The 21,445-nt window shown below is 41.3% G+C and overlaps 1 protein-coding gene across 1 annotated transcript in view; it reads right to left on the reverse strand.

Annotated features, from left to right (window-relative positions):
• USH2A (usherin) overlaps positions 1 to 21,445 on the reverse strand; it is a 558,840-nt gene that overhangs the window by 535,183 nt on the left and 2,212 nt on the right. The window contains exons 2-3 of the mRNA XM_075204257.1: positions 20,699 to 21,311; positions 8,100 to 8,265 (exon numbers count right to left, since the gene is read on the reverse strand). Of these exons, the coding sequence (XP_075060358.1) occupies positions 8,100 to 8,265; positions 20,699 to 21,183 (651 nt within the window). The 5' untranslated portion in view covers positions 21,184 to 21,311. The remainder of the gene's footprint in view (positions 1 to 8,099; positions 8,266 to 20,698; positions 21,312 to 21,445) is intronic.

The following is a 21,445-nucleotide window of genomic DNA, read 5'->3' on the forward strand; positions in this document are numbered from 1 at the left end:
CACATCAATCTGACAGATCCCGGAAAACCTCTAAAACAGCATGTGTTTAATCAGTTTTCTGTCTATTCCATGGAAATTCATTAAGCCCTACCTAATTTTCTAGATATAACTTGCATATTCCGCTGACAACCAACCCCCCCAGCCCCCCACCCCAACATCTGAAATTTAGTCGCTGTGTAAAAATGAATAGTTAATGTATCATGTACCTTTACGAAGAAGCTTTGAAAAGGTGGCTTAAAACAGGAGATGCATAATTAACTAATGCAATTAGAGTGAAAACTTGTACTGATCAATTTAGCTATAGTGAGTTTTCTGTCTGTAATGAGTGTATGGCGGCTGTTAATATATGTCAGCAGTTCTTGGCTCTAATAATGGTGTAACAGTAGTTTTGGAGGAATGAATGAATAAATATATTATTCTATATATTTGCTCAACAAACTTACAGGTATATATATATATATAAAGTTAATAAAAATAAAACAAAAGTACATTAATCATGAGAGCTTTCTATAAAATTTAAGTAATGTTAGGTGTGTTTTTTAAACTCATACTGTATAGAGATGCTCAGGCTCGGTTCCTCAAGAACCGAACTTAGGGGATCCGAGTACCGAGCCGGGCCGGCTCGGTACTTTCGCGCGCCATCGGAATAGAAAACGAGGCAAAACGTCATCGTTACGTTGTCAGATCTTTGGATTCCTTTTTAAGATCCAACATAATGGTGGGAGGGAGGGCGGTCCCAAGGACAATTCAATCTTGCACCATTTTTCTTTTCTGTCACTGCTGTGTGCCAATGTGTCCTAGATGTGCTAGGAACTGCTGTGTGTTTGTGTCATTGCTCTGTCGCTTACATCCAGCCAGGTCGCTGCAGTATTTGTCCGAAAGTGTATGACAATAATATTGAACTGTGAGGTGGTCTAAATTGACTGCAAATGACTTGAAATTAGTGTTATTGAGGTTAATAATAATGTAGGAACAAAAAAAGAGCAAAAATTTGTGATTTTAGCATATTTTAGGATTTTATTTTTTTTCCTAAAAAATCCAAAACCAAAACCAAAACTCAAAGCTAGTCCAGATCCAAAACCAAAACCAAAACCAGTTCACAGGGATCAGTGAGCATCTCTAATAGTGTACTGTCTGACGGACTGCGTGCGCTTAAAAACATAACTCTCCTACTTGACCTGAATCACTTATTAGGGTCATTATGTAGATTTGGACGCAGTTTCTGTGTACAGCGCAAGCGTAATTTGCGTACGAAAAAGACATTATATATGTAGTTTGCTGAGTTGGATAAATCTCAACTGATCGTTATCATTATCAGTTTGCACCTTACACCAGCTACAGAGAACCCACAACGGATCCTTTTCTTTACAGAAGTATCTAATGCATGTCTACATCGGTCGCATTGACTTGGACACGGAATAATTGTACTTGGACTAAGCGCGCGCACCTCTCGCCTCCCCCCACCTGCCTCTATAAGTGCAAGTAGTGACTCTCTATCTCTTTTTGTACACATGCGCAGAAGTCACTTGCACTCCCGTCTACAAGACTTCTCCCGTGCTGCTCCCCACTTATGGAATTCCCCTACCACGCTCAGACTTTCCCACAGCCTTCAAATCTTTAGACGCTCTCTAAAAACCCATCTCTTTTTTAAAAGCTTTCCTTATCCCTGATGATGCTATCCACACTAATGCACCCTAACAACTGTCCCAATCTCCACTCTGAGCCACACTCACTCCTCTTGTTTCAGCTGTGCCCTCTTCCACTTAGAATGTAAGCTCTGTAATGAGCAGGGTCCTCCATACCCTTTGTTTTCATGTCTGTATTTATTTTGTCTACCTTGTTTGTCCCTTTTTTATGTATGTCCTGTTTTCCCTACTCTACGGCTCTGCGGAGCACTGTGGCGCCTTACAAATCTATGATAATAACAATAATAATGATAATAATAGTCAAATTCTTACTTTACGTGTATGGTGTACAGTAGACTGCAGTAAGTATAGGCAAATCATATCTGGATATAAAGATCACCCAACTTTCTTTCCATGGTGCTGATATTCTCCTCTCCAGATAATAACAGTAACAGATTATAGCTTAGTATTCTATACGAGGATATAGAATGCGCCGATAAGATGACAGCAATAGTTAGGAATGGTTACATTATAATGTGCTCTGTAATCCTTATTACTGTCTCCGCTACCAGTGCAGATTACACACAGTCATCACACTGTGAAATTGTGTAACTGTAAGGTGGTTCAATCCGTCTGCAAGTGGGAATCATAGAATACCGGCAGCTATGTTTACAATTTTAAAACCGTGAATTTTATTACTTAAGTAGTCACTTAAAAAAATAACTATAAAACTGACCTCAAGTGCATGCAATTCATCTTCAGACGCAAAGGACACTTCCGACAGCCTACTATTTAAAGGGTTGTATGGGGGAGGGAAGGAACACAGGAAGGGTTGGGTATGGGTCGACGATTCTTAGAACTCCGACAAAGACAAGACCTACAAGAAAAAAACGATGTCAGGAGAAAACGACAGCAATATTGTGCGACTCATGCATTTAAGTTTAAAGCAGCAATGTCTGGACCCCTGTTTAAACAGTTTACCTGCGGGGTCCCGACATTGCTGCTTTAAATTTAAATATATGAAGGTCGCACTGACGTCACACACTACTGCCGAGAGCTGGCCAGGTGGAAGGAGGTCCTGTCAGCCTTCTGCTGCCATCGGATATTTGCAGAGTCGTTTTTCAGGTAAGCCTCTAAATATTGCTGCCGTTTCTTGCTGACATCGTTTTTCTCTTGTAGGTTTTGTCTGTGTCGGAGTTCTCGAAATCGTTGAATCGATTACCACCGCACAGGAAGTGTACAGTCCGGGTGTGCCAAGGTTGAGAGCATTCACATCCATCCGATTCAAGCTTAGGGCGTCTCTTAGGTACGTGACTTTTAGACGAATCACTTGCACTAGCTACAGGTCGGGTGTAAATGCCGCGTTATAGTGATAGACGAGTATGGATGCTAGAACATGTGTTTGCAATTAAGAGCTTTAAAAATTTAATTTTGTTGTACAATAGGCCTAATAATATCCTGAGAAATGTATTTCATGTAAAAAACAAAGGGGAAAAAAACGTTCATTTTTTTTTCTTCAATGTATGCCTATTTTATTTTTGATTATATTATTAACAGGTGTTAAAATAAAAAAGAATTCAATATCTGATTATTATGTATGCATTCTAACGGGACTTTATATTGCACAAATGAATTTTCGGTATCCTGCAGTGGGTTGTGTGGGTGTTACCTGGAAGACACTGTTTCCTGTTGAACCATGATGATTTCGTAGTCAACGTGTTACATTTGCCATTTCTAAAGCAGAATTTACATGATGTAATAGAATACCCGGGAACATGGACTCAATTAATAATTAAAATATAACAAACCTTTTACGGACATGAATTAGTGTTGATTACCAACTACATATGGCACAAAATTAATAACAGTTATATGTTTGTTTTGTTGTTGTTTTTTTGCAAGTCTGGAAAAGTCCAATATCCAGGAATATTCTATGTGGGTTAAATCCTTTCATGCTCTCGGCTCCACCTGCTACGCTTCCACTGCACTCCCTGTGTGCTGGTTTCAAACTGCCTGATGTCATTACACTCAGCATCTGATGCCAGCTGCCTCACAAGACGCCTCCTACCATCTGACAACTGATGTCACTCTACGTCTCGTCAACCGTTTCACAATATTTGTGTGTGTGTACAATAGGCCTTTCCTATTACTTGGGACACTAAACACGGTAGAAGGCTTCCTTTTTAACCCTGTAGTGACTGAAGGTGCTTTGCATTTCAGTGAACAGATCAGTTTCCACAGTTTATTTTTGTTAGATTTTAATGGCTCATTTGCTATCGAGAATTTTTCTTCTTTTTTTCGTTTGTCTTCCTGGGCAGACTTTATAGGAAATCCAAAGTGTAATAATTGACCATTCTAAACATCAGGACTATTTGAATGGAAGAAGATCTTGACACTGGATGCTGTTGTAAAAATATCTACGTTTTATTTATTTTTATCGAGTGAAGATTTTATGAGTGCTTTATATATCTATATCGCTCTATATATATATATATATATATATATATATATATATATATATATATATATATATATATATATATATATATATATATTTTGTGAGAAAGTACAGCATTTACAGGAATGCTGAACCATTTAACTGTTTATTGGCAGTAGTCAGGATGGTAAACCACTTCCAACGCTGGTTCAGCAAACATATCAGAAACAGTACACAGAAATTCCCACCACCTGCATCTGGCTAGACATTACTTCCCTGTCTGCAAGCCGGCCTGTTATGGTTCTGTTCAAAACCAATTCCTTAATTACAGCCATGGAGCCGGACACGTGATATGAACGTTTTAAACTGTTTATTGCAGAAAAGTATAGTCCAGGGTAGGCAAAATAAACAGTAAGCAGTTCAGGCTGAATGGAACAATGGATTTCCAGATCTTGGCAAACAACAGGTAAGTAATAATTAAATGCAGCAAATAACTTAACTGAATCCAGGAACAGAGACACATGAGCAGGCTAGGAACTTCAATGACCAGCAAAGGATTCAGGAATAGGCAGGCATATATAGGCCACAGACAGGTGTGGATGATTAACTAGCTGTGCAAGTTAACCCCTGATAGTAGGAAAAGCCAATCAGCAGCACCTCTGGAGGATCACAGGTACTGCAGGGTAATATGCACACAGGGAACAAAGCAAATCATAACACAGGGTAAAATGCACACAAAGAAACAAGGCAGATCATAACACGGCCACTTACTGGCATCGGTGGTCCCACCCACACATACAGACAGTGCCTTTATCCTGCAACCCCAGCACTACAACAAATCACAGCAAAGCAAACCGATTACACCCATGTGGAACACCAGTGTGTGTATGTGCTAAAAGAGGAACCTAGGGAAAACTTAACCCTGTCTGCAGCCTGATGCTGCAGACTAACTCATACTTGCCAACTCTCCCGGAATGTCCGGGAGACACCCGCATTTTGCGAGAGTCTCCCGGACTCCCGGGAGAGTGTGGCAATCCCCTGCATCTGGCATAGTTCTGCCCACTTCCTAGTGAAGTGGGCAGAATTAGTTAAAAAACGCCACGATTCACCGTCGATTTGCGTCATTACGTCATGGGGCGGGGCCAAAATGACACGAATTTTGGAGCCACGCCCCCATCACGCCCACCTCCCCTGGCAGGCTCCCGGAGCATCTCTTCAAGAAGTTGGTAAGTATGGACTAACTGTATTACTACCTGTTCCCTTATAGGGGAACTGTGGCATATATCCCTCTTTGCCACAGTAATATCTAATATATAAATGTCTAGTGGCGTGTGTTAGTCTCTGTGTGTGTGTGTGTGTGTGTGTGTGTGTGTGTGTGTGTGTGTGTGGAAAAAATAAAACCAAGCTGCAGCGCCACCTGCTGGGCGGAGTTATACACTGACCTACTAAATGCTTAGTGTGTGTGGAAAAAAAAATTCAGAAAGGGCTGAAATTTGGTATACTAAGATGTTTTTAATTTGTTAATTTAATTTGTTAATTGTTAAAAGTGTTTATAAAGATTTAAAAAAAATATATATATATATTTCTTGAAGGAGAAGTGACAGTTGGGAGTGGTTGGTGGTTGCCGGGGGTGACAGTGGGGAGTGGTTGGTGGTTGCTGGGGGTGACAGTGGGGAGTGGTTGGTGGTTGCCGGGGGTGACAGTGGGGAGTGGTTGGTGGTTGAGGCCTGGGCTATGGCCCAAATGCATGACAAGAACCTTTTTAACACCTTAAGTAGCTTGATTTGACTAGAATGCATGAGTATCATGCACGGGTTAACTTGTATATATATATATGTATATATTTACATATATATAGTAGCACTTTAACCTACTAGTATGTTTTTGGAGTGTGGGAGGAAACCGGAGCTCCCGGAGGAGTCACACTCAACCATGGGGAGAACATACAAACTCCACACAGATAAGGCCATGGTTGGGTATTGAACTCATGACTCCAGAGCTGTGAGACAGAAGTGCTAACCACTGAGCCACCGTGCTGCCCAATATTCCTTTTAAGGCAGAAATTTCAGTTTAAAATAAAATAAGTTGTCTGTATGGTGGTAATTCATATCCAGGTGCATTTTATCTTCTCCGAGAGTTATAGATTCCACCATGAGGCATTTTGACTAAACTCACATATGTACCATCACTGCTCACCAGCTACAAGTGACTACATCACTATCCACCAAGCATAAGGATTTATTTTATAGAACTTTTATATATGAGGATAATAATGTACCTTCTACTGTCAAATATAAGTATTTAAGAAGCCACCGGGAGTTCTGGGGCCATATTTTGGAACATCAAGATATCATCTAATATCGTGTTTATTTTACAGCAGGGGCATATTATAGGGGCATGTTTCCGCTCACCATGTTGAGCAGGTGCCCCGTGCCCCAGAACTAGGTGTCCTTGGTATCTGCAGCAAATTCAAAGGTGTTTTAGAGGATGTATGGGCGCGGGGTCATCCACACCCATTGTGATGCAGACAGGCCGCCAACGTGACAAGACCACACCCCCTTTCTGAAGTGTCAATGTCGCGTCCCGATTTAGGGAAGGTAAAAGTTAGGAGGTATGGCTATGGGTCTCAATGCCATCAATACTTTTGAAATAAATCTTATAAAGAGTGACTTGAAATCACTATTCACCAAATATATAAGGTGTACGTCACAGGATTACCTATATTCATATACCTTGCGCAATATATATACCATACTAACCAACTTTTTTCTCTTTTCCTCCAAGAGATCCTGGAAGGGAGGTGAAGTGTGAGGACGGAAGAGGGTAGGGTGGGACGAATTTCATCATTTAGGCCCAATGGCGCAAAATCATAATTTTGCAGTGGCAGGTGTGTCCAAAATGACGCAATTCACCGGGAAGTGTGCAGGGTCTGGGAGAATGGCCTTCTCTCCCGGGAGACCAGGAGACCTACCCAGAATTCAGAGGTCTCCCGGACACTCCGGGAGAGTGAGCAAATATGATATATACACTGGGCCAGCGATACCTTTAGGTGAACTAAGGTGGTTGATTAGGGTGCTAATGGTTAGGGAAGGGCCTAAAAATGGACATGAGGTCACAGCTAAGTGCTACAGTACCAGGATGAGGCGACGTTCCCCACCTCCTGTCTGCTAAGTTAGCAGCAGGGGTGGGGACGAAATACGAGAGTGGGAGGGGCACCACTTCTGCTGGGTATTACATGATGCGGTATGTAATGTAGAAGATTGCAAGCTCTCATGTACAGTGGCCTCTTACCCCGTGTTTTCCTCTTTACATATGCTCTCCTGCCTACACTATCCTCTCCACCCATGTCATATATATATTAGAGAGGCTCAGACTCGGTTCCTCAAGAACCGAACACACCCGGCTTGGTACTTTCGCGCGTCCTCGGAATGGAAAACGAGACAAAACATAATTGTTACGTCGTCGGATTTCGCAATGTTTGGACTCCTTTTTAAGATCCAACAGAACGGTGAGTGGGAGGGAGGGCGGATCGCCATTTTTCTTTTCTGCCACTGCTGTGTGCCAATGTGTCCTAGATGTGGTAGGAACTGCCGTGTGTTTGTATCATTGCTCTGTCGCTTACCATCCAGTCAGGTCGCTGCAGTATTTGTCCGAAAGTGTATGAAAATTATATTGTGACCTGTGAGGTGGTTAAAATTGACTGCACATGACTTGAAATTAGTGTTATTGAGGTTAAAAATAATGTAGAAACAAAAAAAGAGCAAAATTATGTGATTTTAACATATTTTAGGATTTTTTCTAAAAAAATCCAAAACCAAAACACACGAGGGCGGTTTTGCCAAAACCAAAACACGAAGCTAATCCAGATTGAAAACCAAAACCAGTTCACGGGGGTTAGTGAGCATCTCTAATACACACACACACACACACTTAAGTAAACATCTGTCAGCATTGCTGTGACATCTCCATAGCTTATCTTCACACCTCATTCTGAAACACTTTTCATGTTTAACCAAATGTTCCGTATATCTACTCACCTGCACACCGAGATGAATCCATTTCTTCACAGGAAATCTCCCCAGTGTCATTACTTTTATAGGAGGCTGCAAACCATTTACTGTGCGATAATAAAACACGGTCTCTTTCTCCGAAATTGTGAGTTTAAACACAATCTGCCCATCAGAAGACTTTTCTATCACACACCTTAAGAAGTAAATAGAAAAAAAAAAAAGAGATCAAAATCAACTTCCAGCAAACATATAGTAGGAAATCAAATGCAGCCTGAATAATACTCTCATAGCGGCATAACGGGAAAGGAACATATTATTTCTCTAATAATGCTTCCTTCGTCTGCTCCCTGCTCACTGCTCTGGGAGAAATATATTTACTTTTTTAACTCAATAAAAACATTTCCATCATTTTATGTCCTGTCTGGCTGTAGTGTGACCTTTTATATATCCAGGATTGCCTCAACCTAGCACGAATTCTGAACACCCTACGGGTAAGATTGTAACAAGACTCAAAATAATTGTCACTAATTTGAAGGGGAAATATGAAACTTTAGGATAAAAGATAGCAGGAAATTTACCCCGATGGCCTATAAGCACCCAGGTTGTGGTTAAATAAAAAAGAAGTTTGTTCCCTGCTAGAGTTAATAATGCCGGGTTTGTTAGCCAATCGGTAAAGGATTCGTGGGATGGCCTAAGTTGGGGAGGTTTTATAAAGATAGACATACAGTCATGGCCAAAAGTTTTGAGAATGACACAAGTATTGGTTTTCACAAAGTTTGCTGCTTCAGTGTTTTGGACCTTTTTGTCAGATGTTGCTATGGTACACTGAAGTAACATTACAAGCATTTCATAAGTGTCAAAGGCTTTTATTGACAATTACATTAAGTTTATGTAAAGAGTCAATATTTGCAGTGTTGACCCTTCTTTTTGAAGATCTCTACAATTCGCCCTGGCATGCTGTCAATCAACTTCTGGGCCACATACTGACTGATGGCCGCCCATTCTTGTATAATCAATGCTTGGAGTTTGTCAGAATTTGGGGTTTTGTTTGTCCACCCGCCTGTTGAGGACTCACCACAAGTTCTCAATGGGATTAAGGTATGGAGAGTTTCCTGGCCATGGACCCAAAACTTTGATGTTTTGATCTTCGAGCCACTTAGTTATCACTTTTGCCTTATGGCAAGGTGCTCCATCATGCTGGAAAAGGCATTGTTCATCACCAAACTGTTCTTGGATGGTTGGGAGAAGTTGCTCTTGAAGGATGTTTTAGTACCATTCTTTATTCATGGCTGTGTTCTTAGGCAAAATTGTGAGTGAGCCCACTCCCACCAGTGCAGAGCTTGCTCAGGAATGGCAGCAGGCAGGTGTGACTGCACCTGCACGCACAGTGAGGCAAAGAATTTAGGAGGATAGCCTGGTGTCAAGAAGGCCAGCAAAGAAGCCACTTCTCTCCAGGTAAATCATTAGGAACAGACTGACATTCTGCAAAAGGTACAGGGATTGGACTGCTGAGGACTGGGGTAAAGTAGTTTTCTCTAATGAATCCCCTTTCAGATTGTTTGGGGCATCTGGAAAAACGCTTGTCCGGAGAAGGAAAGGTGAGCGCTGCCATCAGTCCTGTGTCATGTCAATAGTAAAGCATCCTGAGACCATTCATGTGTGGGGTTGCTTCTCAGCCAAGGGAGTGGGCTCACTCACAATTTTGCCTAAGTATATCGCTTTATCTCATGATATCTCGATTTTACACTACTTGACAAAAATTGGTTGCATGCACCATCTCTGTATTTTGCAAGGAGCAAAATTATTCCACCCAAATCCTCCCATCGCTCTTCCACAAATGCAGCCACCTTGCTGCACAAACATACACATTTTGGAGCAAATATGTGTGTGATTGTGCACATCAAGATGCACAAAACTTATAAAGAGAAAATTGTGCAGCTCCTCTGTTGTGCTTCAAATACGACCTTCAGTGACAGTATGCAGCAGAGAGAGACTGAAAAATAAATTTGTGTGCCCTGATTAGTGACATCTCCCTGTGGTAATTCCTTATCAATGAATGCAAAAGTAATATGCCATTTGTCATTGGTTAGCTATGGCTCCTGCCATAGATCATTGGAACAGAACAGCAGCTGCCCAATGGCTGGTTAGTAAAGGACAATTTGCCGATCCACAATGCTATAATTAAAGGAAGGAATGGGGTTCTGAGTGGGCGGAGCAGCACCTGTCTGCTATATAGAGTAAATGGTTCTGGGTAGAGCAGAGGGGATAAATATAGAGATTCCTGGCATTTTCCTCTAAAGTATTGGCAGAACCTTTTGGTGTCTGTAAGGTATCAGCAGTGTTGGATAGGAATGTTAGTCCACACAGCATTACACTTAAGTTGTAGGTTTATTTGAGAACAGGAACAACAGCAGTGATGCAGCTGCACACAGGGTTAATGGCTGCAGCAGTTGTAACAGTTATAGAATGCAGTTAGGGTCATACAGCAGCAAGATGCTGATGTCATGAATCACCTCCCCCTGCATCAGTTGGCACTAAACGACCAACAGAGAGAGAGTGAGAGAGGAGACAGCAAACGGAGCGTACCTCTCTCCAACATAAAGGTCAAAGGTTCATCATTTACCTGCGACTGAGTTGGATGCTTCACATGAGCTAGATTAGGAAACATAGATTATGCCAAACTGATTTTACTTACTTACATTTCATTTATAGATTGAATTCAGTTTGCTAGCCCCTCCAGTGTCTGTAGCAAGAAGAGCTTGTACTATAGTTGTTATACAAGTATGTGGTCTATTATACAGAATGTTTGGTTTCATTACATATTTTTGGGCACCATGTCTAAAATATATTAAATTACATGTAAGAAATACCCCAGTCTTTCCTCACACTAACACTACCACATTCCCTTTAAACTGTTTAGCAGTGCTCATCATAGTGACTGTTGGAGAAGACACTCAGGGATTATGTCCGTATATCACATTCCCTTTCATTAACTTGTGTGGCAGCGCTCCCCACAGTGACTATAAGGAGAGGGACTCAGGGAATTTGGCTGTTTGCATAATAATATCATTGAGCAGTAGCAGGTATTTATATATTTTCCTTTCTAGTTTTTGGAATAGTCTGAATGACAGGTTTCCACATAAAAGATCCCAAGCTGGTATTTGTTTGACAGAATCAATTCAAAGTCAAAACGTGTGAGGAGAAGGCGGAGCCATGATGTCTGAAGTAAATCTCTGGAATCTCACATCGGAATCATTGGGCATAGTCCAGTGTCTAGACACAGACATGGAACCAAGTACAGACACCACCTAGAACTCGACATGATTAGCCTGGTCTGAGCTGTGTTCCATTTACCATACTCGGACAGAGTGCAAATGTAGCTTCAAATAGGGAACCTGATTATCCAATAGGCTGACTAGACTGCAGCCTAGGTTCCGAGGATTTTGGGGGATGCAACATTTTTGGAAACTGAAATTAATTTTAAAATATAAGAGAAGAGCTATTCTCCAAAGTAAATAAGGAAAAGGTAGTAAGGTTTTAATCCTAATTTATTCCCATGGTAAAGGCTGAAGATAGTGAGTCATCAGCCTTGGGTGGGCGCTTGAAGATAAGTGAGTAGGAGAGACAAGGATGACGACAGGCACAGTCGTGACAGCCCCCTTCACATTTTCACCCTCGGTAGCGCTCGTTCATGTTTCTCTTCTGCTACACAGTTCTCATTTTAATGAACCTTGCCATGACCCTTTTAAAAAGGCAAATGGAGTGGACTTTCGAATGCACTGGAACATCAATACTGGTGGGGGGGGGGGGGGCAGCAATTTAAATGAAGAACAAGTTTGTTTTAACCAAATGCGTATTAGCCTGTTATGAAAGGCGAAGGGGAACTAAGAGCGTTTTAGTCTAGGGCAGCCTGAACATTTAACGAGGCCCTGAGCATTGATCCCTATGCCAAACTGAAGTCACTGAAAGCAGATGTTGAAATAGAAGCAACATATTCCCTCTACACACATTCCATAACATTGATGTGTACAGGGCTCCATTTAGCCAAGGGAACCCAATCCCTATTTAAAGCTTTCTTCTGACCCTGCAATAACATCCCAGACTGGGCGAAACTTATCTGTAAATCAGTTGCCAAACACTGTATAAAAATTTAGAGCTAGAATATTAGTCTGCTGATCCAATTATTGTGCTATACAGTTTTTATTCATATCAATACACACATTCACTTACTTACTGTACACTGATTTAATAGTTATTTCCAGTAAATCACAAAAATTGAATATTTCATATATTAAAAAAAAACAACTAAGCAAATGTTGAAATAAATCTGAAATATGTGAACTGTAAAAAAGATGACTTGTAGCAAAAAGGAAAAGGAAATTGCCAAAAGTGATAGTTTAACTTGCGGTGGAATCTAGAGAAAGTGTAAGAGTAGCAATTCTTTGATAAGGAAACCAGGAGAAATTAGGCACAGAAATATCATTTATCTTTCCCTCTTTATACTATTTAAATTTCACAGACGCTGCCTCCCTGTTGTCTGTTTCTTAGTATATGTTTATTCCTTTAGGCCGTTGTTCATCGGTACTTTAAGTGCACGTTAAATGATCCCTTTTCATTATTTCGAAACAGTAACACCACAAGCATTCATGCACAAATTCAAGACAAAAAAAAGCAGTGATAAGAAATGGTATTGCCACAGTGTCTAACGTTCATCTTTAAACTCCTGCCTCATTAGTTACTGTGCTAGCCTAGCTAAACAAAGCCCAGTAACACTATTCATCCTAATTTGATGCCATAGGCTGGAATTCCTTCAAGATTTGATGCATTGTGTATCTAATGATATCAGCTATTTTTAAGAGTTGCCTCAGGTGAGTAGTGGAAAATTCAAAGAAATTATTGCACATTATATCTTAACACACATGTGGATATATTCAAAGGAATTTTCAGCGGTGGCCTCTCTGTTGGGAGCTAGATTTTAGAGACAAATTGTTTTTCATTATTCCGCCAATTAGGACATTAGATATTCTCTTGGTATATGTGAAAAATCAACTAATTATTGCAAGAAAGCAATAGACGGGGACATGCGAGAAAAATTAAAATCTAAATGAAAGATAATATAATTTTAGGCAGTTGATATTTAAAGGGAATATCAAAACTAGCTGTGCAAATAATTATGTGTGTTATATGGAAAATATAAGCTACTGTTTCCTTGGTCATATTTTTTCTTTAAATATTTTGGCTATATCTGACTGTATATATTTGGCTACATACTTGGCTACATCTGGCTATCTATCTGGACCCATCTTAATGTTGTTTTTTGCTTGAACAAATACAGATTCAAAAAGAGGGCAGCGACCAATTGTTGGAGGATAGGAACTGGTTTATGTTTGTTGTATAACAGGCAAAACTGCAGCATCATCGCAGTTGAGTAGCTCAGTATCTTTGTATCACAGGAAAGTTCTACGGAACTAGGGCAGATGTAGATGTGGAAAGACAATAGGAGCACTCATGAATAGTAAACACGGTAATCACATATACACAGCGGTCAAAGTGGAAATTAAGAGGTGGTGGTATGGAAAATGTAAGTGCATGGAATGTGATAGTGTTACAATGAAGGTGGTAGGAGAAGTGACGATATCACATACCACCGTATACACCCCACTTCCACCACTGCATATATACATACGTACAGTATATATCAGTAATAAGCAACCTGATACACTTCAATGGGACTCATGGGCAGCCCTCAGCCCCTCAAAAGGGCAGCGCATTACCCTTAATCTCAATAATAACTTAAAACAATACAATTTAATCAAAGAAACAGACACCTAAATGTAAGAACATATCAGCAGGCATTTTAAACAAATGTTACAAGCTACAACAAGCTGAGCCAAGCTGGCTCGGTACTTTGCGCGCCCTCGGAATTGAGAACGAGGCAAAACATCCTTGTTACGTCGTCGGATCTCGCGAGTTTTGGATTCTATAAGTGCCGCCCTCCACAGCGATCCAGTGCCATTTCACAGAGGGACACAGAAGGGATAGCACGGTTCTTGTCAGTCTCTAGTGCGGTGGGGCAGCATCATAGGTAGAAAAGAAAGAGGAGGGGTAGCAGTGTTCTTCAAAGTCTCCAGTGGCATTCAGGAGAGCTCCATTGCTCCATTGCTTATTGTTATTGTTGAAATAGAAATAATAGGTCTGGCAGGCTTTTAAATCTGCAGTCACATTGTACTGTGTTATATACTATACATTGCTCCATTGCTAATTGTCATTGCTGAAATACAAATAATAGGTCTGGTAGGCTTGGTCTTCTAAATCTGCAGTCACATTTGACTGTGTTATATAGGTAACAAACAAAGAGGAGAGCTCCATTGCTCCATTGCTAATTGCCATTGCTGAAATACAAATAATAGGGCTGGCAGGCTTGACCTTCTAAATCTGCAGTCACATTGTACTGTGTTATATAGGTAACACATAAAGAGGAGAGCTCCATTGCTAATTGTCATTGCTGAAATAGAAATAATAGGGCTGGCAGGCTTGGTCTTCTAAATCTGCAGTCACATTGTACTGTGCTATATAGCTCACACACAAACAAGAGAGCTCCATTGCTCCATTGCTAATTGTCATTGCTGAAATAGAAATAATAGGGTTGACAGTTACATTGTACTGTGCCATAGCTCACCCAAAAACAGGAGATGTTGGAGTGTTTAGTGCTGAAACAGAAATTCAAATATTATGGCTGTCAGTGTTATTAAAAGTCTCCAGTCACATTTTACTGTGCCATAGCTCATACAGAAAAAGGAGGGGTGGCAGTGTCCTTGTCACTCTCCAGTCTACAGTCACATTGTTCTTGTCAATCTACAGTCTCAGTCATGATGTTACTAATCCCTCTACCTCATGTGCTAAAGCCTATGTTCAAGTGTATAGTGGGAAACAAAAATGTAACTAAAAAGCTCATACCTTTTAAAGAAAAATACACCTCTCTAATGAAGGTGAAAGTTTACTGTAGAAAAACATAAAATTGTCAACATGCCATTCTACCCAAAATATTGCCAAGCTTACCAGCATCAACTAGCTCCCTTCTCTCAGCTAGATCTCAGCACCTGCAATCTACACTGTCATCATATTCACCCTCATTAGTGTGTACATCAACCTCAAACAATACTAATTCATCCCCGCTGGAATGCATCATCACAGAAGTCTGTGTACTTTGATGTAATTGCCGGTAATGGCCTACCTAATGAAATTTGTAGTTTATTTTACGGAAGAGCTATCACGATTTTTGGCAATTCTTTTAGACCAGACCAAATGTCAAAATGTTGTGCAGACTCATCTGCATCAACACAGGGTGTCTTGGGAAAACTAAGTTTTCCTAGCAGCAATTTCCAGGGAAACTGAAGGAGGAGACGTCATTGTGTCATTTACCACTTGAGCTGTCAGCTTGCTGACCAGGAGTTCATTGCATCTCTTGAGATCTGGGTCAGCTGGAAAGAAAGAGAAGACATAGCTCTTAAATGTTGGATTAAGCACAGTTGCCAAAATGTAATGATCCGATTTAAAGATGTTGATAACTCTTGGATCCTGGCGAAGCGAATAAAGTACTTAATCTACAAGTTCAATATAATTAGCGTAATTGTTTTGTTTCATTTCCTCCTTCAATTTCTCTTTCCAAAAAGTCTAATGAAGGGAATCACTTGACTCAAGTTCTCTTCACAGGTGACTACTTCGAGTGGTTTCAGCACCTTGCACAACAGAGAAAGTATTCTCCACTCCGCTGGACTAAAGTACATTCCCCCTAAATTCTATTCTTCTTGCAGCTGCTGCATTCTTCTACATGCTGTTGCAGAATCCGAAAATTACCCTATATATTTTGGGATAAAGACATCTCCTGCATGTCATTGCCATTTTTTAAAAAAGTTCTGTACCATCAAGTTGATTGTGTGAGCAAAACAGGGAATGTGATGGAATTCCCCCCACTGTAATGCTCTAACAATATTAGTAGCGTTATCAGAAATCACATATCCTCAGGAGAGTCCAAGCAGGATAAGCCATGTTGCAATGACATCCCTTATTTTTTCAAGCAGGCTGTCAGCGGTATTGTCTCAGTATTGCGCCTTGTCTCGTCTCTGATAACCACCTCTCACTTCCGTCTTCAAGACTTCTCCCGTGCTGCTCCCCACTTATGGAATTTCCTACCATGCTCAATCAGACTTTCCCACAGCCTTCAAATCTTTAAATGCTCTTTGAATACCCATCTCTTTTTTAGAGGTGACCTTATCCTCGATAACACTATTCACACTAATGAACCCTCAAAACTATCAGCTGTGCCCTTTTCCCTTTAGAATGTAAGCTCTCTAATGAGCAGGGTCCTCCATACCCTTTGTTTTCATGTCTCCATTAATTTTGTCTGCCTTGTCTGTTCTTGTTTTACATATGTCCTGTTTTATGTATGCCCTTGTCTTCCCTACTGTACGGCGCTGTGGAGCACTGTGGTGCCTTACAAATCTACAATAATAATAATAATATGCCTCTTAGTGAAGCTGGTGATACACAGAGTAGCCAGCCTCTGAAAAATGTGATGTTCTTGGCAGTGCCGTAACTAGCCATTTTAGTGCCCTGGGCGAGACAGGGAACTGGCGCCCCCATCTAAGTGGGAGTGTCAATTGGCAAGTGGGCGTGGTCAACCTACTGTGGGGGCGTGGCTAGCGCTTTACAAGTTCTAGACCGCACTGAAACCCCCTCCCTCCCCATTCTTCTCGGTCTGGCTTTGTAAGGATCTTTATGTAATAAGCCTCCATAGAATCAAAGTACTTTAAATGCAGCTATCACATGCTAGCTGTATAAAAAAATGAATTGGTTATTGAAATAAAACTCACTGAAACAAATTAAAACATAAATGTAACGGTACCATCTGTATCACACTGCCCCTTCATCCCACTGTGCCCTCCATCACAGTTTCTCCTTTATCACACCGTGCCATGGAGCCATCTTTATCACATTGTGCACCCTTATCACCATCACACAAAATTAATAGTTATATATTATATATATATATATATATATATATACACACACACACACACACACACACACACACACAATATAAAGAGCCTCCTAGTGTCTGCCATACAATACAGAGAGCATTCCTGTGACCGCTATACTATACAGAGAGCATTCCTGTGACCACCATACTATACAGAGAGCATTCCTGTGACCGCCATACTATACAGAGAGCATTCCTGTGACCGCCATACTATACAGAGAGCATTCCTGTGACCGCCATACTATACAGAGAGAATTCCTGTGAACTCCATACTATACAGAGAGCATTCCTGTGACCTCCAGACTATACAGAGAGCATTCCTATGACCGCCACACAATACAGAGAGCATTCTTGTGACTTGGATACAGATAAATACCTCACCTGAAATTAATAGACCCCACTATTAAATTAAAAAGCCCCATCAATAAATTAAATTGACCCACCAGCACCCCACAAATAAAAAAGTACCCATTAAATAATTAGCCCCCACCTTAACGTCACCATTAAATTAATAGCCTACCTCCCACCCATGTACTAAGACACCCAACCTCGCTACCCTCATATCACACATTATATTAATACATCCCCCCTTCCCTCACACATTATGGCAGCATACCCCCCCTTCCCTCATAAAGCATAGCAGCATCCCCCCCTCCATAATAGCAGCTTACATCCCCCCCCCTCCCTCCATAATGGCAGCTTACATCCCCCCCCCCTCCCTCCTTCCATAATGGCAGCTTACATCCCCCCCCCTCCCTCCCTCCTTCCATAATGGCAGCTTACACCCCCCTCCCTCCCTCCTTCCATAATGGCAGCTTACACCCCCCCCTCCCTCCCTCCTTCCATAATGGCAGCTTACATCCCCTCCCGCCTTCCATAATGGCAGCTTACATCCCCCCTCCCTCCCTCCTTCCATAATGGCAGCTTACATCCCTCCCTCCCTCCTTCCATAATGGCAGCTTACATCCCCCCCCTCCCTACTTCCATAATGGCAGCTTACATCCCCCCCTCCCTCCTTCCATAATGGCAGCTTACATCCCACCCCCCTCCCTCCTTCCATAATGGCAGCTTACATCCCCCCCCCTCCTTCCATAGTGGCAGCTTACATTCCCCCCCCCCCTCCTCCCTCCTTCCATAATGGCAGCTTACATCCCCCCCCTCCTCCCTCCTTCCATAATGGCAGCTTACATCCCCCCCCTCCCTACTCCCATAATGGCAGCTTACATCCCCCCCTCCCTCCTTCCATAATGGCAGCTTACATCCCACCCCCCTCCCTCCTTCCATAATGGCAGCTTACATCCCCCCCCCTCCTCCCTCCTTCCATAATGGCAGCATACATCCCCCCCCTCCTCCCTCCTTCCATAATGGCAGCTTACATCCCCCCCCCTCCTCCTCCCTCCTTCCATAATGGCAGCTTACATCCCCCCCCTCCCTCCTTCCATAATGGCAACTTACATCCCCCACCTCCCTCCTTCCATAATGGCAGCTTACATCCTCCCTCCCTCCATAATAACAACACAAACCCCCCTTCTCCTGCTTTGAAGCTTACCTTCTTTATTCCTTACCAGCCGTCGCTGCCTGGCTCCTCTCTGCTTCTCTGCTCCTCTGCTGCCTAGCAACATCAGACACTGAGGCAGAGGGCAGAGTTCAGAAGGGGGTGGAGCCGGGTGCCGGCCGCCATTTTGGATGCGCCGGGCGGCCGGCAGTCTGAATCTGAGGTCTGTTTAATTTATTTTTTTTACACTCCTCACACAGAGGCCGGTGCGGGCGGCCATTGCGCCCCCTTGGGACTGCGCCCGGGGCGGCGGCACTGCCCGCACCTGCCTCGTTACGGCTCTGGTTCTTGGGAACATGCTGCTGCTGTTCCTGCTGGTGAAGGCGAATCATCAATCCAGTGGGCTGTCACAATCATATAAAATTTAGTTTGCCCAGTTCCGCTTGTCCACATATCTGTGGTTAAGTGTACAGTGGGTAGAATGGCATTTTGTAGCCCAATAGTTAAAATTTTACGAACCTTCTGGTAGAGGTGAGGAATAGCTTTTCTAGTAAAATGGTGTTGTGATGGAATTTGGTAACAGGGATACAAGACCCAAGTAACTGTCTAAAACCAGCTGCATTAACAGTGGATATTGGACGCAGATCTAATACTAGCATAGTCGCCATGGCGTCTGCGATCCGCTTTGAGACTAGGTGACTGCTTTCATACTTGCTTCCTCTTGCAAAGCATTGTTTAACAGTCAATTGTTGTAAACTACTATCAGTCTTCTTCTTGGTCTGCTTCTGGGATGAAGATCCACCCCCAGCAGCAGTGGGCCTAACGCTCAAGGATTCTTCTGAGGAGTCCTGGATAGGGGATGAGTCATCTCATAATAGCAACTTGGATGCAGGACTAACTTCAATCACTTGTGAGGATATTGATGATGAAGGTGTTGGGGTGTGGATTGCAGGTGCTGGGATCTAGCTGAGGGAAGGGAGGTAGCTGATGCTGGACTGCTTGATGTTATTTTTTAGCATAAGTTTCTGATTTTCACAAAAGCTTTCCATGAACTTGCTTCAAATGCCGTAACATGGATTAGGATCATAGATGGTTAAGGTCCCTACCTCTACTGACTGTGGCTTTACAATGCTAAAAATGGCTAGACAACTGTTGTTAGAATTTCTGTAAAAATAATTCTGTTGCTTATCATCCAGCCAGGTTGCTGCAGTCTTTGTTTGAAAGTGTATGAAAATAATATTGTGATCTGTGAGGTGGTCAAAATTAACTGCAAATTACTTGAAATTAGTGTTATTGAAGTTAATAATAATAATATTAATGTAGGGGGAAAAAGGCAAAATTATGTGATTCTAGAAAAAAATAGTTATTCTAGAAAAAAATAGGGATCCAAAACCAAAACCAAAACACACAAGGGCGGTGTTGCCAAAACCAAGACCAAAACCAAAACATGAAGTCAATCCAGATCAAAAAACCAAAACCAAAACCAGAACATGGGGGTCAGTGAACATCTCTAATATATATATATATATATATATATATATATATATATATATATATATATGTGTGACATATATTTACATTAATGCATAATCCATCTCAAAACATATTCTTTGACAGATGCTTTTAGTCATGCAGTTTTGCAATAATTTCCGTAACATTTCTGACATTGTTTTACAACACTTTATAGAATTCCTAGGAGGGAATTCAGATGATCGCGTTGTTATTATGGTAATAGTGCGCATTTACTCGTGGCTCTGCGAGTTGCAAGCAAAAATTTGCATTAAAATTGTCGTACTAACGGTCTAGAGTCTTGTCTCATCGGAAGACTGAGTTATAGGTCAGTTGACAAATAAAACTAATATTCCTATACAGTAAATTTTACTTTAAAACTTTACCTACAACAGTACAATATTATATGTTCTAAAATCCTTATAGAGCTTAATTAAGAATGAGTCAGTTGCATTAATAATGACATTACGGTGCTGTACAAACTCTGTATTATCCTCTGTCCTTACTTTTATTTTTATTCCGCATTGTCTCTGAGCTGGTGATTTGTATGCAGGGGAAAGTAACAGATGTCTTGGTACTTACATTACACTGTCTTGCTCAGGTTTTAGCCAAAGGATGAGCGTAAAGAAGCTTCCCACTTTTAAAGTTGATGCTGTGACGAAGCAATCTTTGTGATGGTAAAAAATGAAGCTATGGGAATTGGTGCTGGACTCTGGGTGCAGGTCACTCTTGTCCTTTCTGATACAAGTGCCAAGGTCATCCGGAAGAAGCTGACGGTAGACCGAAGAGGCAGATCGATAGGGACAGTCTTGAACACATAAGCGTTGAGTGCAGGTCCGGATGCTTTGTGAGCTCACGTCACTTTGACAGAAAACGCTTCTTCGTGGTAGACCGCATGTCTTGTTGGGTGGATCTATAAAGATAGGCTTAAACGCTGCCAAATTCTCCAGCTTGGGAAAAAGGCCTTGTGCGTTAACTATAGGGAGATAGTTGTAGTAACCAAAAAATAATGCTTCGATAATATAAAGCAAAGCTCCATGTTTTCTAATCAATGGGAAAAAATACATTTTGAATTAAGCTTTAAATGAATTTTGATACTTTTATTATAATTTATCATCATGAATAAGTGAACGTTATTTTGACAAGATATTATCTTGAGTGTTTTAAGTGATGTTTGATATGATCCATTATTCACCTAAAGAAAAAACAAAATAAAATCGAATGTAGCCAAATATAAATAGTTATCATTTTTGTTCCAAAAAAGAAGCTTATAGACAATAGACAACGCAATACTGAATGCATTGAATTCAAGCGGTTATAATCGGTAAC

This window comes from Mixophyes fleayi, chromosome 3, assembly GCF_038048845.1.
Source record: "Mixophyes fleayi isolate aMixFle1 chromosome 3, aMixFle1.hap1, whole genome shotgun sequence".
NCBI classification, from domain to species: domain Eukaryota; kingdom Metazoa; phylum Chordata; class Amphibia; order Anura; family Limnodynastidae; genus Mixophyes; species Mixophyes fleayi.